The 18,562-nt window shown below is 36.3% G+C and overlaps 1 protein-coding gene across 3 annotated transcripts in view; it reads right to left on the reverse strand.

Annotated features, from left to right (window-relative positions):
- CDH18 (cadherin 18) overlaps window positions 1-18,562 on the reverse strand; it is a 408,681-nt gene that overhangs the window by 79,532 nt on the left and 310,587 nt on the right. For 2 of the 3 annotated variants that reach the window (XM_088827640.1, XM_055422239.2), the window contains 2 exons: window positions 17,021-17,274; window positions 3,025-3,161 (listed from right to left, as the gene is read on the reverse strand). In XM_088827640.1, the coding sequence (XP_088683766.1) occupies window positions 3,025-3,161; window positions 17,021-17,274 (391 nt within the window). Of the gene's footprint in view, window positions 1-3,005; window positions 3,162-17,020; window positions 17,275-18,562 lie in introns of all 3 variants that reach the window. The other variant, XM_088827639.1, reaches the window with a different exon arrangement.

Genomic DNA, 18,562 nt, shown 5'->3' on the forward strand with positions numbered 1-18,562 from the left:
GTACACTAGAGAAGACAGCCATCTACAAACCAGAAAGTGTGTTCTCACCAGACACCAAATCTGTTGGTCCCTTGATCTTGGACTTCCAGCCTCTAGAACTGTGAGATATAAGTGTTTGCTGTTTAAGAGCTAGGTTTATGATATACTGTTGCTGCTGCTGCTGCTGCTAAGTCACTTCAGTCGTGTCCGACTCTGTGTGACCCCACAGACGGAAGCCCACCAGGCTCCCCCATCCCTGGGATTCTCCAGGCAAGAACACTGGAGTGGGTTGCCATTTCCTTAAAGACATCTATAAAAACAGACACTAGAATGGTGACTCCTTGGATTGAAGCATGGGCAAAAGGGATTAGAGCGTGATGACTAAGGGACACAGGATTTCTTTCTGAAGTAGTCAATGCATTCTAAACTCCATTGTGACAGTTGATGGATAACTAAATACAGCAATAGTCATTAGACTATACACTATAAAAAGGTAAATCTATGGTATGTAAAGTATTTCTAAATGAAGCTTGAATATTTTGCAAAAATTTCTTATATCTGCTGAGGGCAGAAGAAAGAGTATGATTTCATTTTATATAAGAGAGTTCCAGAAAAACATCTACTTCTGCTTTATGGACTATGCCAAAGCCTTTGACTGTGTGGATCACAATAAACAGTGGAAAATTCTGAAAGACATGGGAATACCAGAACACCTGACCTGCCTCTTGAGAAACCTGTATGCAGGTCAGGAAGCAACAGTTAGAACTGGACATGGAACCACAGACTGGTTCAAAATAGGAAAAGGAGTCCATCAAGGCTATATATTGTCACCCTGCTTATTTAACTTATATGCAGAGTACAACATGAGGATCGCTGGGCTGGAAGAAGCACAAGCTGGAATCAAGATTGCTGAGAGAAATATCAATAACCTCAGATATGCAGATGACACCACCCTTATGGCAGAAAGTGAAAAGGAACTCAAAGGCCTCTTGATGAAAGTGAAAGAGGAGAGTGCAAAAGTTCGCTTAAAATTCAAATTCAGAAAACTAAGATCATGGCATCTGGTCCCATCACTTCATGGCAAATAGATGGAGAAACAGTGTCAGACTTTATTTTTTTAGGCTCCAAAATCAGTGCAGATGGGGACTGCAGCCATGAAATTAAAAGACATTTACTCCTTGGAAGGAAAGTTATGACCAACCTAAACAGCATATTAAAAAGCAGAGGAAGTACTTTGCCAACCAAGGTCCGTCTAGTCAAGGCTATGGTTTTTCCAGTGGTCATGTATGGATGTGAGAGTTGGACTGTGAAGAAAGCTGATCACTGAAGAATTGATGCTTTTGAACTGTGGTGTGGAGAAGACTCTCGAGAGTCCCTTGGTCTGCAAGGAGATCCAACCAGACCATCCTAAAAGAAATCAGTCCTGGGTGTTTATTGGAAGGACTGATGCTAAAGCTGAAACTCCAATACTTTGGTCACCTGATGCGAAGAGCTGACTCATTGGAAAAGACCCTGATGCTGGGAAAGGTTGAAGGCAGGATGAGAAAAGGACAACAGAGGATGAGATGGTTGGGTGGCATCACTGACTCAGTGGACATGAGATTGTGTAAACTCTGGGAGTTGGTGATCGACAGGGAGACCTGGCATGCTGCAGTCCATGGGGTAGCAAAGAGTTGGACATGGCTGAGTGACTGAACTGAATTGTATACTATTTTCCAATATGAAGTATTCCTAAATTTTTATATTTATAGTTCTCTTATGAATATATTGAAATCTTTTAAAAGGCATTGTAAGTTGGACTTCCTAGGTGTCACTAGTCGTGAAGAAACCACCTGCCAATGCAGGATATGCAACAGACACAGGTTTGATCCGTGTGTCGGGAAGATTCCCAGAGGAGGAAATGACAACCCACTCCAGTATTCTTCCCTGGGAAATCCCATGGAGTGGCACCTGGCAGGCTATAGTTCATGGCGTCACAAAGAGTCAGACACGGCAGAGTGCACACACATATATATGATATACACAATACTGGGCTTTCCTGGTGGCTCAGATGGTAAAGAATCTGCCTGAAATGCAGGAGACTCTCTACAATTCAGGAGATGCAGTTTCAATCCCTGGGTCAGAAAGATCCTCTGGAGAAGGGAATGACATCCCTTTCTCCATGATTTTTGCTTGGAAAATTCCTTGGACTGAGGAGTCTGGGGAGCTATAGTCCATGGGGATCACAAAAAGTCAGACATGATGGATCAAATAATGCTTTCACTTTCATTTTTCATGTAAAATAGTAAACTTGGGGCAGTTTATACCTTTGAATTCTTTCTCAACACGTAAATACATACTTCATTTTCTTGATAGCAGACCCATTTCCTACAGCTTTATTCTAATTTCATTTGAAAACATTTATGCACATCTTTGTGTACTTTGAGATAATTGTTGATATTTGTACTTTCTTTTATAATGTGGTTATTTAGCACAATGCAATGTTTTGGATGAGGATCGAACAATGGCCTTCCTCAATTGTATGGTGGTGTACATTTGTTAAAAATGACTTAGACCTGCCTGTTGAAATATCAAGAGTTATTCCTTTACTGTAAAATTTCTAAAAGTCAATTGAAGCTTGAAGAAAGGTGTTATATTGATAAAATCATTCAAGTAAAATGTTAAATTTCTTTTCTTCTCTTTATTTTCCTAACTGCTTCACTCTATATGAAGCATTCTTCTTCTACTCAAGTAAGGCACAAGCACATGACAAAGCAAGTCTCACAATTAAGAAGAGAATTAGATATTTTGACTAAGTGATGCAGACTTAAGTACTCTGTGATATCAATTTTCTACCACTATGCAGAGATTACAGTAAAAGAAAAGATATAAGATTTACTAATCGCATCTGACAATGAGTAACTGTGTCTAATACATTCTGTGCACTCTGTTAGGTGCATTAAAAAAAATAAAAATCATGAAAGTCCTCCTCTGGAGAAAATCTCAGCATAAATCTTCATGTTTAAGTGACCTCTTTCCTAGTGTACATCAAATAAAGAAGTTTACCATTTTCTGAAGCAGCAACTGTGATGTTGTACCATGGAGTTTCTTCTCTATCAAGAACCTTGGTAGTCTTAATGGTTCCAGTGTTGGCATCAATGTTAAAAAATCTATCATCTTCAGCACTGTAGTCAATGAAGTATCTAAAGAAAAACAAAACAAGGATAAATCTTCTTTTACCTGGTATTATGATAAAGAAAACTGAACCAAGGGAGGCATTAAATCTATTATACTCAAATATCTAAATGTGCATTTTTACTTTCTGTATTTGGCCCTCTGCTTTGCCCATCCATTTTATATTTGCATAGACTGATATTAATCATTTTCTGGTTAGTCCTTACTTAATATTCAATTTAATTACTGATTCAAAAAGTTAGAAAGCAAAACTTTAAACTCCATGAGTAGAATAGGAGGTAGTAGATGGCAAAACTGCAGTAATTAATAAAGGAAAGATTAAAGAAAAAAATACACTGTCTCTGTGAAGTTCATAGTACATTGGGGAAAAAAATGAACCTTTAATAAAACTTCTAATTGCTGTATGTACAATTTTTTTTAGGATAACAGATGTCAGGGATTAATTTATCTTAGAATTTCATCATAGCTGAAGTTTGAAGATATATACAAAATAAAAACCAAAACATTTTGATTAATAACCATCAAGATCCACATCACCTAGCACCTTGTTTAGTTAAATAATGATAAAGGAAATAAACAGGAAGTAGGTTGCATTATCGGCCACAAATCTTCTTCCCTCACTAGTTCATGTAATTTTGCAGGGTTCTCTTCCCTTAGGTTTGGCCTCCAGCTAACTCGGGCAATAGAATGAGTTGAAAGTGATGGTGTCTTGTTCCACATCTGGGTCTAGGTTTCCTCTTATGCTCTGCCACTGCCATAAGAAGAACATGCCAGGACTAGTCCACTGGTCCCAGAAGAAAGATGAGCCCCGTGGCAGAGTTGTCAGATTCCCTCCTAGAGCAAGAGCTACCTAATAAATGAGCAGATGCAGGATTGAATGTCCTGGAGGTAGCACAGTTGGCAAACAGAAGCCAGCCAAGTTCAGCCAATCCCCAGTTAACTCACAGACACGTGCAATGTGGTTATACATGACATTTCTCTATAGCTTTGAATTTGGGGGTTTTACATTATTCAGCAATATTTAATTAACATAAATGTGAATACAAAATATAGTCAACAATCATCATATGTTCTTGAAATTTTCCAAACTATTCCTAAATAGATTTAAGAAGAGAATGTTTTCTTTTCTCCTTAAACCTCTAATACATCTTCCTGCTCATCCATGTTAGCTTAAGTGACATTTCATCAACACCTGAAGAGAAAAAAGATGAACTACTATGTGTAAAGTACAGGCGAAAAATACTTGGATATAACAGACTAAAGTCAAAGATCGAAATGAAAGGAAAAGCTTGACTTGGTTAAAAAACAAATAGATGCTTTAATGTTACTGGCAAAATGAATGAAGTGGATGGCTAGGGCATAACACAAGCAAGCCCTGTAGCACATGATAAACGCTGTCTTTAATTTTTTTTTTTTTTTAATGAAAGAAATGGGAAAATATTCTAAACAAAGGAAATAGATTTATTTAGATTCTGGAAAAATTATAGTGGTTACTTTGAATCAGACTGTAGAATATTTTAATAAAATTCAGAAAAGAAATGATGTCATCATGGACAAATGTGAAAAAATAGAAAGGAATGGAACAATACATGTAATAGTGCTATAAACTGGCCATAAACTATAAAGATTTTGTTGGAGTGGTATCAGTATAAAGAAGAAATTATAAATGACTCAATTTTTGTGCTGTTTCTTTGTATTTGACAAAGCATGTACTTGATAAGCCCATTCATGGTGCTGGATAGAGTTAGGGGAAAAAATTCCCTTTGGGAAAAAAAACAGTGGGAGAATCAATGATTTTAACAATATGTCTGAAATGCCAAAAAAATAAAATAAATGTGGAATAAAAGCTAGAAAATTAGAAGTGGTTGTAGAGTTCAAATATGCTTTCTGAATAAACAGGAAATACAAACTTGAGTTAGATGAGTCTAAATGTAAGGTAATGGGAACAATCTCACCTGGGAGAGAATTGTAAGGAAAACAGGAAGTGAAAGACTGAGCAGTAAAATTCCCAGTCTTTTGAGTCTAAAGGAGTCCAGTCTTTGAATAGGAGAAGGTGTCAGAGAAAGGAGAACACCCCTGAGAAGGAAAACTGGGAGAGTAAGGATGCACAGAAGTCAGGAAAGGAGGGTTCTAAGTGGACAGATGAGCTGTCCACTCTATCAAGAAGTTAAATTGGAATATAAAGGCTGAACTGGATTTAGCAGGATGGACATCCCTGGTTAACTTGAAAACAGTAATTTCAATAAAATATGAAAGCATGGAAGTTTTACTGCGGTGGATTCAAAAGTCTATTGAATATAAAAATACATGAAGCCTATGAGTTGTGACAATTTATTAGATACCATTGCCTGAAATGAAGACATAAAAAATGGTGTCTTATGTCATCAGAGAAGAGGGTTCAACAAATTAATTTTTTCTGATACGAGAAATATTAAGTACCATCTTTGCTGAGAAGAATGACAATTTTTAATGAGGGGAATATCTAAAAAGATGAAATTCATGAGAAGGTGAACAGACTGGGTTCCAGAGCACAAATATAGGGATTTCTATTGAAAGTAACAGAGAAACTCCTTCCATTTTAACATGAAGAAAATCTCAAAAGATAGGTGATTGTGGTAACGGAAATATCACAAACTTCATCATACTTTCTAGAACAGAGTATAATTGAAATACAACCCATGCCTAGCATAGGCATACTCTTTTAATAGGGTACCTAAAACATATTGCTCAGGTATAAACATCGTAAAAACCTATGGACACACATGCACAAACATGGTATCACAGAGACCCAGGCTATAGAACATCCCAAGAAATCTAAGCTCACTAAGTGAAAATAACATCGGAAAACAACAGAATAAATCACTTGAAACTGTATGATCAAGACAAGGAATTGGCCATTTTGGGTATCTATGGTTCTAATAGCAATTCTGTAACTTAAAGGAAATTCAATATACAAAATCAATTTAAACATGAAAAGATAAAGGTATAAAAGAATCTGACTGAAAGAAACATTAGATCCAGACTCCATAGAAAAGTGGTTAAGAGAGATATCACTGGGTTTTCCCAAAGCATTAGGCTATGGCATGTTGACACTGATTTACTTTCTTTGACTTGAGTTCATATCACAAAAATATCTTCTCATAATATCCTTCCCCAAAGGCCTGATGTCAAGGATGGGTGAGAATGAAGGCTGAATTGCTGAGAAGATGTGAGCAGTCTCGTCACATGAAAAGAATAGCATCCTTAAAATGTAATCAGCTGGCAATCTGGTTATTATATCATCTAAAGTAACCTGTCTTCAAGAAATTTTCCATTTTGGGTTACTTTAAGAACAACAGCTGCCGGATTTGAAAGTTGGACCTGAAATTGAAAATATTATTCAACCTCAACGTTTCCTGCAGCAACTATCAGCAAAGTTCAGATTGCATTGTTATCAATACACCTCTATGAAATATAGCAGGACAAGCCCCATTTTAGAAATCTGATCACTTTACAACTGTCAGTCTGGAAGAAAATGTGTTGTATTCTGCTTATAAGCTGAATTAAGATTCTGAAAATATGTAGTCCCTTTATCAGAACAATTTCCTCTCTTTTAGGCTCTTCACACAGAGCTTACTAACAATAAGTGCTAGAAAGAGTGGTTAAATACTTTTAGAATAAATACATTTTTATCTGAAATTAAAAAAAAATAGCTAACCTACTTTTAAATGGTAGGTATAATGCGAGGCATTAGTCCCAGACTTATGGTATTTACTTCCTGATTTTCTATGTGACCTAATTCTCTTGGAAATCTATGACATACAGGCTAGAACTCAGACAGGTGCTTGGAGCCAAAGAATCTTATTCATGGGATTGCAGTTGAATTTTGACTCAAGTAGGAAAATACCTCTGCTTAACTACCCTTGTATTTCTACCCAGCCATAGTGATAAAAAGTCAGAAAAGGGAAAAAAGAAATGTGACAGAAAAGAACTATGCAAAATTATTTTGGAGTGTTATAAGTGGAATCATTCAATGTTAATTATTTAAAATTAAGAAGTGACTCGGGTCCCTAAAACAGTTGGATGTGACTGAGTGACTAACACTTTTACTTTCATAAAACCTGAGGGATTAGAATTTTGAGGTTTATTTTTTGCTTCCCTGATAGCTCAGTTGGTAAAGAATTTGCCTGCAGTGCAGGAGACCTTGGTTTGATTCTTCGGTCGGGAAGATTCTCTGGAGAAGGGATAGCTACCCACTCCAGTATTCTTGGGTTTCCCTTGAATCTAAGCTGGTAAAGAATCCACCTGCAATGTGGGAGACCTGGGTTCAATCCCTGTGTTGGAAAGATAGGGAAAGGCTACCCACTCTAGTATTCTGGCTTGGAGAATTCCAAGGTCCATGGGGTTGCAAAGAGTCAGACACAACTGAGTGACTTCCACTTTCACTTTACACAGTGTTACACTAGAGAAGGAAGAACTTACTTTAAAACAAAATATTCTTTGGTAAGGAATGAATATTGATTCAATAGTATCACTAAATAAACTAATGAGAGAATACTTAAGAGAGAGATGAGAAGTGGTTGGTGGGGAAAATTCAACTCACAGTGCATTTCTGCATAGGTTGGTTCTTGAAGATTAATAGAAAGTTGAGAAAAATGACAAGGGGATTTAGCCAAAACAAATTTCCCAATTTTCAGATATACTGGTGGTTTAGTCATTCAGTCATGTCCCAGTCTTGAGACCCCATGTACTCTTTTGTCCATAGTATTTTCCAGGCAAGAATACTGGAGTAGTTGCCATTTCCTTATCCAGGGGATCTTCCTGACCTAGGGATCAAAGCCACATCTCCTGCATCTCCCGCATTGACAGGCAGATTCTTCACCACTAGGGCCTCCTGGGAGGCCCATTTTCAGATATTATAGAGGTACATCTTCTACATTCTTTTCCTCAGTGCTAGACATGCTGCAGATTCTGGCCTCAATTCATGCACAATGTAAATATGAATTTTATGGAAATTTGTTCCTAAAATAGATCTAGCATATGTGTTAAAATGGCGCTGAGTAGTGCTAAGAGAATGGTGGCTCAGTGGTCAAGAATCTGCTTGCCAGTACCTGCCAATGTCAGAAACACAGATTCCTAATATTACCCTTAATACATATTCCAAATATTATGTTTAAAAGTTGTCAGAATAATTCCAGAATAGACTTTATTTTTCACAGCATGTGCTTAGTTTACACCTCTGTTTCATTGAGAGATACCTAAACACTGTCAAAAAGGACAAATGTACAGTTTTTACAGTATTTAATTAGCTTATAGTTCTGGAACTAATTTTAAGGTGTAATACAATTATGATTTCTTTATCATTCACTATTTTTAGACTTCAGTTTGAATTTAAGAAAAATGCAGTTTGTGGTACATCTAGTGGACACTTTGGGCAAATCCACATGTATATGTAGCAAAAACAGTTAGTCTGGCTGTTCATTTGGGAGTCAGTTAGGGAGGAAATGTTTAGGCATTTTCAAGGACTACTCTGATATGACGATTTCATGTGTGCATGCTAAGTCACTTCAGTCCTGTCGACTTTTTGCAACCCTATGGACCGTAGCCCTCCAGGCTCCTCTACCAAGGGGATTCTCCAGGCAAGAATAATCGAGTGGGTTGCAATTCCCTCCTTCAGGGGATCTTCCCGACCCAGGGATTGAACCTGTGTTTTTTATGTCTCCTGCATTGGCAGGAGAGTTCTTTACCATTTGCGCCATCTGGGAAGCCTGATATGATGACTGTATTTGTGTGCTTAGTAACTTAGTCGTGTCCAACTCTTGCAATGCCATAGACTGTAGTCTGCCAGGCTCCTCTAACCATGGGATTCTCCAGGCAAGAATACTGGATTGGGTTTCCATTTCCTTCTCCAAATCACAGTATAACTCAATCACCACTATAAGTTCACCGTATCCTTCATGAACTAGGTATCACGATGATCTCTATGCTAAGCGCTACTTAGGAAGTTACATGATCAATGATCAACTAGATGTTGCCTCTGAGGGATTGGTGATCTCCTGGCTGTAGACCAGAGGAAGTGCAATTAAGTTTGTGCTATCTCAGATTTGTCCAGTAGTTCCTTAGAGTGCTTTAACTGTTCAATTCCATATTCAATCCATGTCTGATTTCATGTTGGCTGAGAAATGAGTCCATTTAACACTTGCAAAGTTGTATGTGTTTATAAACCTAGGTTATAATTTTTATTCCTAAAACTACTCTCTGTTCTGCCATTCAATATATGCACTTTCATATTTCTAGTAAATACATTTTAATGTGATGAGCAAAGTGGAAAGAAAATGCATTGCATTGAAATATGATAAAATTTTATTGTTAAATTTAGAATTTCTGGGCAAACAAATAGGCAAACAAGTTATGGCGATAGGAAGCAGTCAATCTCAATAATGATTACCTTTGTTCAAGAATTTTCTTAAACAGAAGCTACTTTAAACACATTACCGAGTTCATCATTTGGCACTCAATTTCCCTTTGACTATACAGGCATAGATTTAAAATAATTATTAATCATGTTAAAGTACATTAGAAAAGTTATTTTTCACTTCAATAACAAAATTTCAGTCCTCAGAGGTGCTTATTATTCTCATTACAGTCTGTCCATTTCACCATAAAAATTAATTTAAAACTTGTGTAATGGAAATCTATTTTTACAGTGATGTATTTGAAGAAACATCAGTTGGATAAAATAATAGAAGACGCCTTTCCATTGTCATACTTCTGATACTTGTACATACAGAATATGAGTGGTGAAGCCAATATACTTGAGATCTTGCCTCCCAAACAGCTTTTCATAAGTTTTACTGACCATGATCAATAGATGGGATAAAGTGTAATCAATATACACCCTGTAGGATATTACAGCAGCTTGGCCTCATCTTTAATTTAACAAAAAGTCACACATCTGCAGTATAGCTCAGATTCATTAAAAAACATTTAAGATTCCCTTAGCTCACTTTGGGGATGCAATTTATTCCACAAACCATGCATCCAGAAAATAATCTTTCCAAAAGAAAAAAATAGAACATAGGGATCATTTGTCACTTGATAATGTACTGTGCTTAGTAAAATGGGCAGCACATATATATATATAGCACATAGATATTTTAGAAAGCTTTTTAACTTCCTGTACTGAAACCTTGATCCAACAAAACAACAGCACCTAAAGAAATGAAATCTCTGGACAAAAAATAAGTTTCCATCTGCTATTTACGCTTTTAAGTAACTAAGATTTTAAAACTTCCAGTGATCTTGAGTTCTGTAAATGCTCTGGCACTATTTTAAGCATTGTCTTCTTTGTAAAATTCACATGAAAGCTATTTCGATGTTTTAGTCTCCAGTCAGTAGACTAATAGACATCACTAAGCAAGGATTTAGGTATTAATTCCAGAACTAAATGAATTGTACATGCCCAACCAGAACTTAGATTCTTCTTCTGGTGTCAGGACTCTGATCGGGAGTGGTTAACACCACATGCTAAGCTCTTTGGTAAATCTGAGCTCCAAATTTAAAAATGTTCAGCCATCTTCTGTGTCTTTATTGAAGCATGGTAGAAGAGATTGCATTTTATCCAGTCTCTATGAGTTGTCAGTTTTGTGACCAGGAGCTGATTACTCAGCTATATTAGTCTACGATCTCTTCATCTTTATAAGAGCAGATTTGTCTTGGACATCTTTAGGTCCCTTTACATTTGCAAATGCCATAGTCACATGTCATTTAAGAGTAAAGTTATTGGTCTCTCTAAATGTACCAACTTGGCTATATGTAATGTGTTGAATCACAAAACAGGAGTCAAGGACAAACACTTCCAGTCTTAATGGAAGCATGCTTTCTATCTGCACTCAGTTTGCATGAAATATCCTTAATAAGTTATCTCCTTTGTATCAGAAAACTATGAAAGCTTTTATGAGGGCATATTAAGACTTTCTATAAAAGGCTGAATTACAATATTGACTTTCACTAAATTTTTATAAATAGATTTGGTCTATAGAATAAAAACTCACTTTAATATAAGTACATTTTTAAACACATTTTCTGAGTATTCTTGCCTTTTTTTCAGAAGTTTGAATCCTATATTCAAATTTTTTAATCAAATTTTACTTTCTTTTTCAAGTTTGCTATATGACCTTGTCATCATTTTGAAATCTCTTTTTTTTTTGTTGTTAATTTAAAGAGGTATTTCTAACTGCCATTTCTCATGAGTTATATGAAAATCTCAGGAATGTGTAAGAAATTAAGCCCTCTAATAAGGACGCAGTGAACATCTGGTCCCATCACTTCATGGGAAATAGATGGAAAAACAGTGGAAACAGTGTCAGACTTTGTTTTTTTGGGCTCCAAAATCACTGCAGATGCTGACTGAAGCCATGAAATTAAAAGACGCTTGCTCTTTGGAAGGAAAGTTATGACCAACCTTGATAGTATATTAAAAAGCAGAGACATTACTTTGCCAACCAAGGTCCGTCTAGTCAAGGCAATGGTTTTTCCCGTGGTCATGTATGGATGTGAGAGTTGGACTGTGAAGAAGGCTGATCGCCGAAGAATCGATGCTTTTGAACTGTGGTGCTGGAGAAGACTCTTGAGAGTCCCTTATACTGCAAGGAGATCCAACCAGTCCATTCTAAAGGAGATCAATCCTGGATGTTCATTGGAGGGAATGATGCTAAAGCTGAAACTGCAATACTTGGGCCACCTCATGCGACGAGTTGACTCACTGGAAAAGACTCTGATGCTGGGAAAGGTTGGGGGCGGGAGGAGAAGGGGACGACGGAGAATGAGATGGCTGGATGGCATCACCGACTCTGTGGACATGAGTTTGAGTGTACTCCGGGAGTTGGTGGTGGACAGGGAGGCCTGGCGTGCTGTGATTCATGGGGTCGCGGAGAGTCGGACACGACTGAGCGACTGAACTGAACTGAACTGAACTGAACATACTTGAAGCATTTGTTCTCCGAGGCTATAATTAAACTCAAAATCAACTAAGTAAACACTCCTAATGCTCTGCAACTATTCTTTTCCTAAAGATATTTTAGAAAGTTTTTTTTTAATTTGGCAGCTATTTCCAAATCTGATCACAATTTTATTTCTTATTTTAGCATATAAATTGTCTATTGTTTCCTAAATAATGTTATGGTAAGCATTTAAAAACAATTACACAAGATATTTAATATTTCCTTCTGATGACTTAAAGTTATTACACAAAAAAATATTAAAATATTACCAATAAGTAAATATATAGATAAATTCAGATTATAAATCAGAATAGAAAAGGGCAGATTTACTCATATTAATTCACACTAAAGTTCTTATTGGATAAGAATTATTAATTGAGGACTTTAGTAATTTTCTTAATGTTGCAGTAAATCAAGTTCTATGTCTTTGATTTAACAATATGGGGAAACTCTAAAATTAAGAAGTTTTTGTCATGAGATGCTAGAGTCAGAAATGGAACTCTTTTTAGCATTTCTTTTCTCCAGAGTATGAAACACATCTGAACATAAAACATTCATTTCCAACTACATGACATTTGACTTCTACAATGCAGTTTACACTGTTATTATTTGAAATATATGAGAGGCAGTTTGGGACTTTACAAAAAATAGGGTTGTTTCAGTGAAGCAAAACTGAATTTAAATTCTGGATCTGCCACTTTATCACTATGTAAACTTGGCCAAATTCCCTGTCTGCACCTTGACTATAGAATGGAACTAATACTGCAGCCTCTTTAGGTTTGTTACAAAAATCGGGGGCATGTTATTACAACCCCCTGACCCACAGATAGCAAGCAATAAATAGTCACATGATGCAGGATCACATTTCCAGAAAGCTCCCTAGCTTCTCTTGTGCATTATAGGAGTGCTCATATGTCAGCAGCTACTGAGGAAATTTCTGAATTCCATTTGCAATATACCAGCAAGTGAGCACAGCCTTTTTAAATAAAGGTTTCTTCACTTTTGGTAAATAGCCCAGTTCTGATTTTTTATTTTTAAGAGAGTTGATGGTGATATTGCTGCAAATTGCACATCCTTGTTTTGAGTTAAAAGAGACAAAAGCGGGACATGGTCTGCCCTTAAAAATCTGAAGAATCTTACTAATAGTTTAGAAAATTGAAATACAAAAGACAAGTCAGGAAGCTTTTCACAAATGCCTGTAAGGCTAAAACTCCCTTTCATTATCAATTCTACAGACTTGGAGTTAATTGCGTTTCAGGGCACATGGCAAGGTACATCTTTTCAGTGTGCACTTCCTTAATTAGTACAAACATTTGGTCCCTGGGAAAGGTAGAAGAATAAGGATTGCTTTTGTATTTGTTAATGTTTTCTGTTTTTTATTCCCTGTTAGCACCTAGAGGCCCATGTGAATGACACATTTTTATTAAAATCAAGAACAAATGTTATGTAAATTATGCCCCCAAACACCAGCTATGCAGTCTGATTATTTTAAGACAGCTTCGGAAGGATTCATTTTAGTTGTCTAACCAAAACAGAGCAGAAAGAAAAATGTACATTCTAATGGATCTGTGCTTCTCAATATCTGCATTTAGAGACATATACCCATCACTTTTGCATAGCAACAACTGGGCATATGTGTGTAACATACCTGGGGTTCAATTAAATGCCCTCAATAATATAGAGCAACTACAGAGGCAAACAGCACTATAAATGGAACAATTATATATATATAAATAATTTTTGCTAAATAAAATGTATATGTTGAAACATTCATATGAATATGCATATATGTGAAACACACATGCTGGTATGCATTGTCCCAAAATATTTTTCAACATTTGCCATGAGTATAATTAGCACCCCAATTTTACCAGCATACTACCCAGTTTGGTTTATTCTGTGTGAGGGTTTTTCGACCTAGCACTATTGATATTCTGGACCAGAAAATTCTTTGTTTGTGGGGACTCACTTGTGAGTTGTAAGATGTTCAGGAAAACCCCTGACCTCTGCCTGCAAATGAGAATAATATTCCTCCCTCAGTTCTGACAACCAAACACTTAATCAGACATTGCCAAATGTCCCCAGGTAGGGGGTACTTTGGGGCTTCCCAGGCGGCTCAGGGATAAAGAATCTGCCTGCCAATGCAGGAGACACAGATTCCATCCCTGGGTCAGGAAGATCCCCTGGAGAAGGAAATGGAACACACTCCAGTTTTCTTGCCTGGGAAATCCCATTGGCAGAGGAGCCCAGTGGGCTACGGTCCATGGGGTTCAAAGGAATTGGATTCGATATGACTTAGTAACTAAATAACAAAAGGGGATTTTGTCATTGGATAACTACTGTCTTATGTGGAATCCGTGTTTTATTTGTTTATTGGGATATATAGAAACAACACTGAGAGAAAGTCTGTCACTGATCTCAATGTTTCCTCCTTTGGCCTATCTTTTGGGAACATACATTCCTCCCTTCACAGCATTTTGACATTTTGAAAATCCATTATTTATTTTGAAATGTACATCTTCCTATCACTGTGTTTATTAAACTCACTCATGCATCTCTGATTTCTCTTTTTCGCCCACTGACATTGCTGTCAGGATAAATTTCCAAGACATTTAGCTTAGTGCAAAGCCTTTGTACAATCTCTCTTGAGCTTCTTTTTACAACCTCATTATTTGCCATTCCCACACAGGTAACCTAAGCTCGTTGTGTACACAACAAACTGCAGTTATTTTCCCTATTCTTCTCCTGTCTAATCCTTAACCTGGGTTTTGAACCTCAATTCAATCTTCCTCAACTCATTCCCTCTAGAAGATATCAGGCACACTTGTTCCCTGCATTTGTATTAGATCTTTATTCTCTCTCTCCACTGGACTTCAAGCTGCTCTGTGTGTGGGTGTTTAATTTCTTTATCATGAGGAATATTGTAATATTTGCATATGAAATGGTGCTTTAGATATCACTTTAAATTCCACGTACCTCCTGCTGCTTTTAACTACAAATATAGAATGTATCATTGATATCAAGCTTTAGTTTTAAAAGAAAGTCTTACCCACCTTTATCAAATATTTTAACATCAAACTCACAGCATGAAATATTTTTATTGTCAAAAGATGCTGGCTCCTTTAGGTAAATGACCACTGATTTGTAAGTATCCTTTATAAAACTTGGAGAAGGAAATGGCAACCCACTCCAGTAGCTTTGCCTGGAGAATGTGACAGACAGAGGAGCCAGGTGGGCTGCAGTCCGTGGGGTCACAAAGAGTGGGGCTCGACCGAGTGAGTAACACTTACATACTTTATAATGCCAGCTTTTAATGTAGTTAGTTTTAAAGACACATTTTCCTTATGAAGTGCATATGTCCTTCTATGGAATGATGAAGCAAAGCGGGTTTTCCTGTGGTTGGACAAAGAAGCACATCAACTTCTGCTTGCAACCCTTAATTAAAGATCAATGTTCACAACTGAGTTCATTCATTTGTTTTGTATACTTTGCCTATCCTGCTTCTGGCAATGTTGAGTTCTTGCTTTCAGTGTGACAGAAGGGTTATCAACTAACGGTGATTTTGCCATATTCACAGATGAAACGGAATTGTTTAATACATAACTTTGTGCTCTGAACATTGTTTCTCTCCATGTGTGAGTGTTCTGGTCATTTCTTTTAAACTTAAGAACAATCATTCTTATATAACAGGAAATTGAAACCCTTTACAAAGACAAAGATCTCATAGATTCTGAGGATACTATTTATCATACTAGCTTTTGTTAAAATGGATGAGAACTAAACAGAGTGAGAATATAACCTTGATGGGAAAAAGCAGACAGATTTGTTAAGGATTTCAGACTTTCTAGGGCTTTAGAATTATCCAAGGGTATATATACAAGGTAACTAAAGAGTTTTATATATTTGCATAGTTTGATTTTTACCGTAATTAAGATACAAATCTCTCTGATTATGCAAGGAAAGCTTTAATTATCTCTATGCTTGACATGCCACAATAATGTTAGTGAGCACTTACTGTGTTACGTACTTTCTGTCAATGTAATTTAATTCTGTCAACATATTCATGCAACATTATTATTTCTTATTCATTTATTTGATATTGAGAGTTAGCAAGGTTAAATGACAGTATAAGATTACACAGCTAGTAAATCAGGTCACCAGAATTCTCACATTGGTCTTCCTGTCATTAGAGGTGAGTCTCTAACCTGCCTTAAGTTCCAGGAGTTGGTGATGGGCAGGGAAGCCTGGTGTGCTGCAGTCCATGGGGTCACAAAGTGTTGGACCTGACTGAGCGACTGAACTGAACTGAATTGAACCTGCCCTGGACCAGTTAGCATTTATTGAGAGGCTATTAGGTGCAGGCCACTTGTCTTGGAACTTAAAGCACATTGCTTGATAAATAATCATAATAACTCTAAGAGATAGATATTAGTGTTCTTCTTTTAGAAATAAGGGTAGATAATTTCCTAAAGGTTTACCACATTATGACAGAACAAGGACTCAGAGATGAATGCGATTCCCAAATGCTCACCTTTTTTTCACTGTATTTATATTCCCTATTACTAAGGTACCAAAGAGTTTCTATTCTGTAGTTAAATATTTCTCTATAAATTTTTCCAGTAAATAATGCTCCCATCTATTATCCAATGAAAAAAAATCATCTGTGTAGTCACCAATATATTCATAAAGATAGCCACATGTATGCTAAATTTGACAGAAATCCATCTGTTCTTTACTCAGTTAATGAAACAGGTGATACTATCATTGAATTGTATTAATGGAAAATAACATGGAAAAGAAACATTTTAAATATTATTTATCCATTTAAAATTATTATCAGAGACAATAAAATCTTTATATGTCTAAAAGGAGAAAGTATACCATACCTTACTAAGCTATTAGCACTGTCAGGATCTTGGGCCAAAACTGTGCCAACAACTGTCCCAATCTTGGCATTTTCATAGACTTCCATGACATAGGAAGGCATGGAAAATAGCGGTGGTTCATCTACATCCCCGACAATGATCTTCAGCATGGTAGCATCTTTAAAAGGACCCAAGTGAGAAAAGCGAAAATCAAGGTGTGTATTGGCTCCTTCTATGTTGAGGGTGTATGACTTCTTTTTCTCATAGTTCAGTGGCTGTAGGGGAAAAATAAGATTTCCAATATTATGACTCCCATCACTTTTCAAACAAATATTTCCTTTTCCATTTTTGAAACAAACAAACATGGATATACTTAGGTCTATTTATCCACTCATAAACAAACTATGAAGTTTGTCTTAGTAGTAATATCTAAAGCAGAAATCATGGGAATTCAAGTCTGAAACAATAGTGATTTTTCACAGCCATAAATATGATGATAATTAGGGACAAAAGAGTATTTCCCTCAGTCAATCTAATATTGCTTTTTGGGGAATCTTTTCAAGCAACTTTTTTCTATCTCCTCTTTGACTTAAATCATTAATTTTTAAAATATTTGCTGTGTGCATGTTCAGTCTCTCAGTTGTGTGCAACTCTTTGTGACCCCATGGACTGGAACCCACCAGGCTCCTCTGTCCATGGGACTGTCCCAGTAAGAATACTGGAGTGTGTTGCCATTTCTACCTCCAGGGGATCTCTTCAAACTAGGAAGGGAACTTGCATCTTTTGCATTGCAGGTGTACTCTTTACTCCTGAACCAATGGGGGAACGTTTGCTACCAATCTGCTAAGTTGAAAAAGTACATTTTTTTGTTTTGTTTTGTACTTAATCTATCTTGTACCATTGATTAGTATCTATCATCATCTTATTTTTACCTTGCTGGTCTTCAACTTGATATCTTTTTTTAAAATCTGACAAATGTTTAAGTTTTCAATTAACATTATCTTGAAATTTTAGCAAAAGGTTTTATACACACTTGTAAAGTTCATTTTTATAGTTTTAATTGTAATTATTTACTTTTTTTGCTTGTAATACCATTTTGTATATTTATTTTGGTTTTCATTTCCCTTATTATGATATTTTGATCAACTTTGTTTTTTCAATTGTCGTATTCTGCTTGTTTTTTTTTAATCTATTTATTTTAATTGGAGGCTAATTACTTTACAATATTGTATTGGTTTTGCCATACATTGACATGAATCCACCCCAATCCACATTGACATGCGTTCCCCATCTTGAACCCCCCTCCCACCTCCCTCCCCATATCATCCTTCTGGGACATCCCAGTGCACCAGTCCTGAGGGTGGGATGATTTGGGAGAATGGCACTGAAGCATGTATATTATCATATGTGAAACGAATCACCAGTCCAGGTTTGATGTATGATATTCTTCTTGTTTATACCATTTATCTTTTTAGCTTTGATCAGCATTAATAGTTTCCCTGTATCTTTCTAGTTATTTTTTCTTACTTAAAAAAATCATCCAGATAATATTTATGTATCTTC

The sequence above is a fragment of the Moschus berezovskii genome, chromosome 18, assembly GCF_049115385.1.
Source record: "Moschus berezovskii isolate FMDL1 chromosome 18, NW_MosBer_1.0, whole genome shotgun sequence".
Taxonomy (NCBI): Eukaryota; Metazoa; Chordata; class Mammalia; order Artiodactyla; family Moschidae; genus Moschus; species Moschus berezovskii.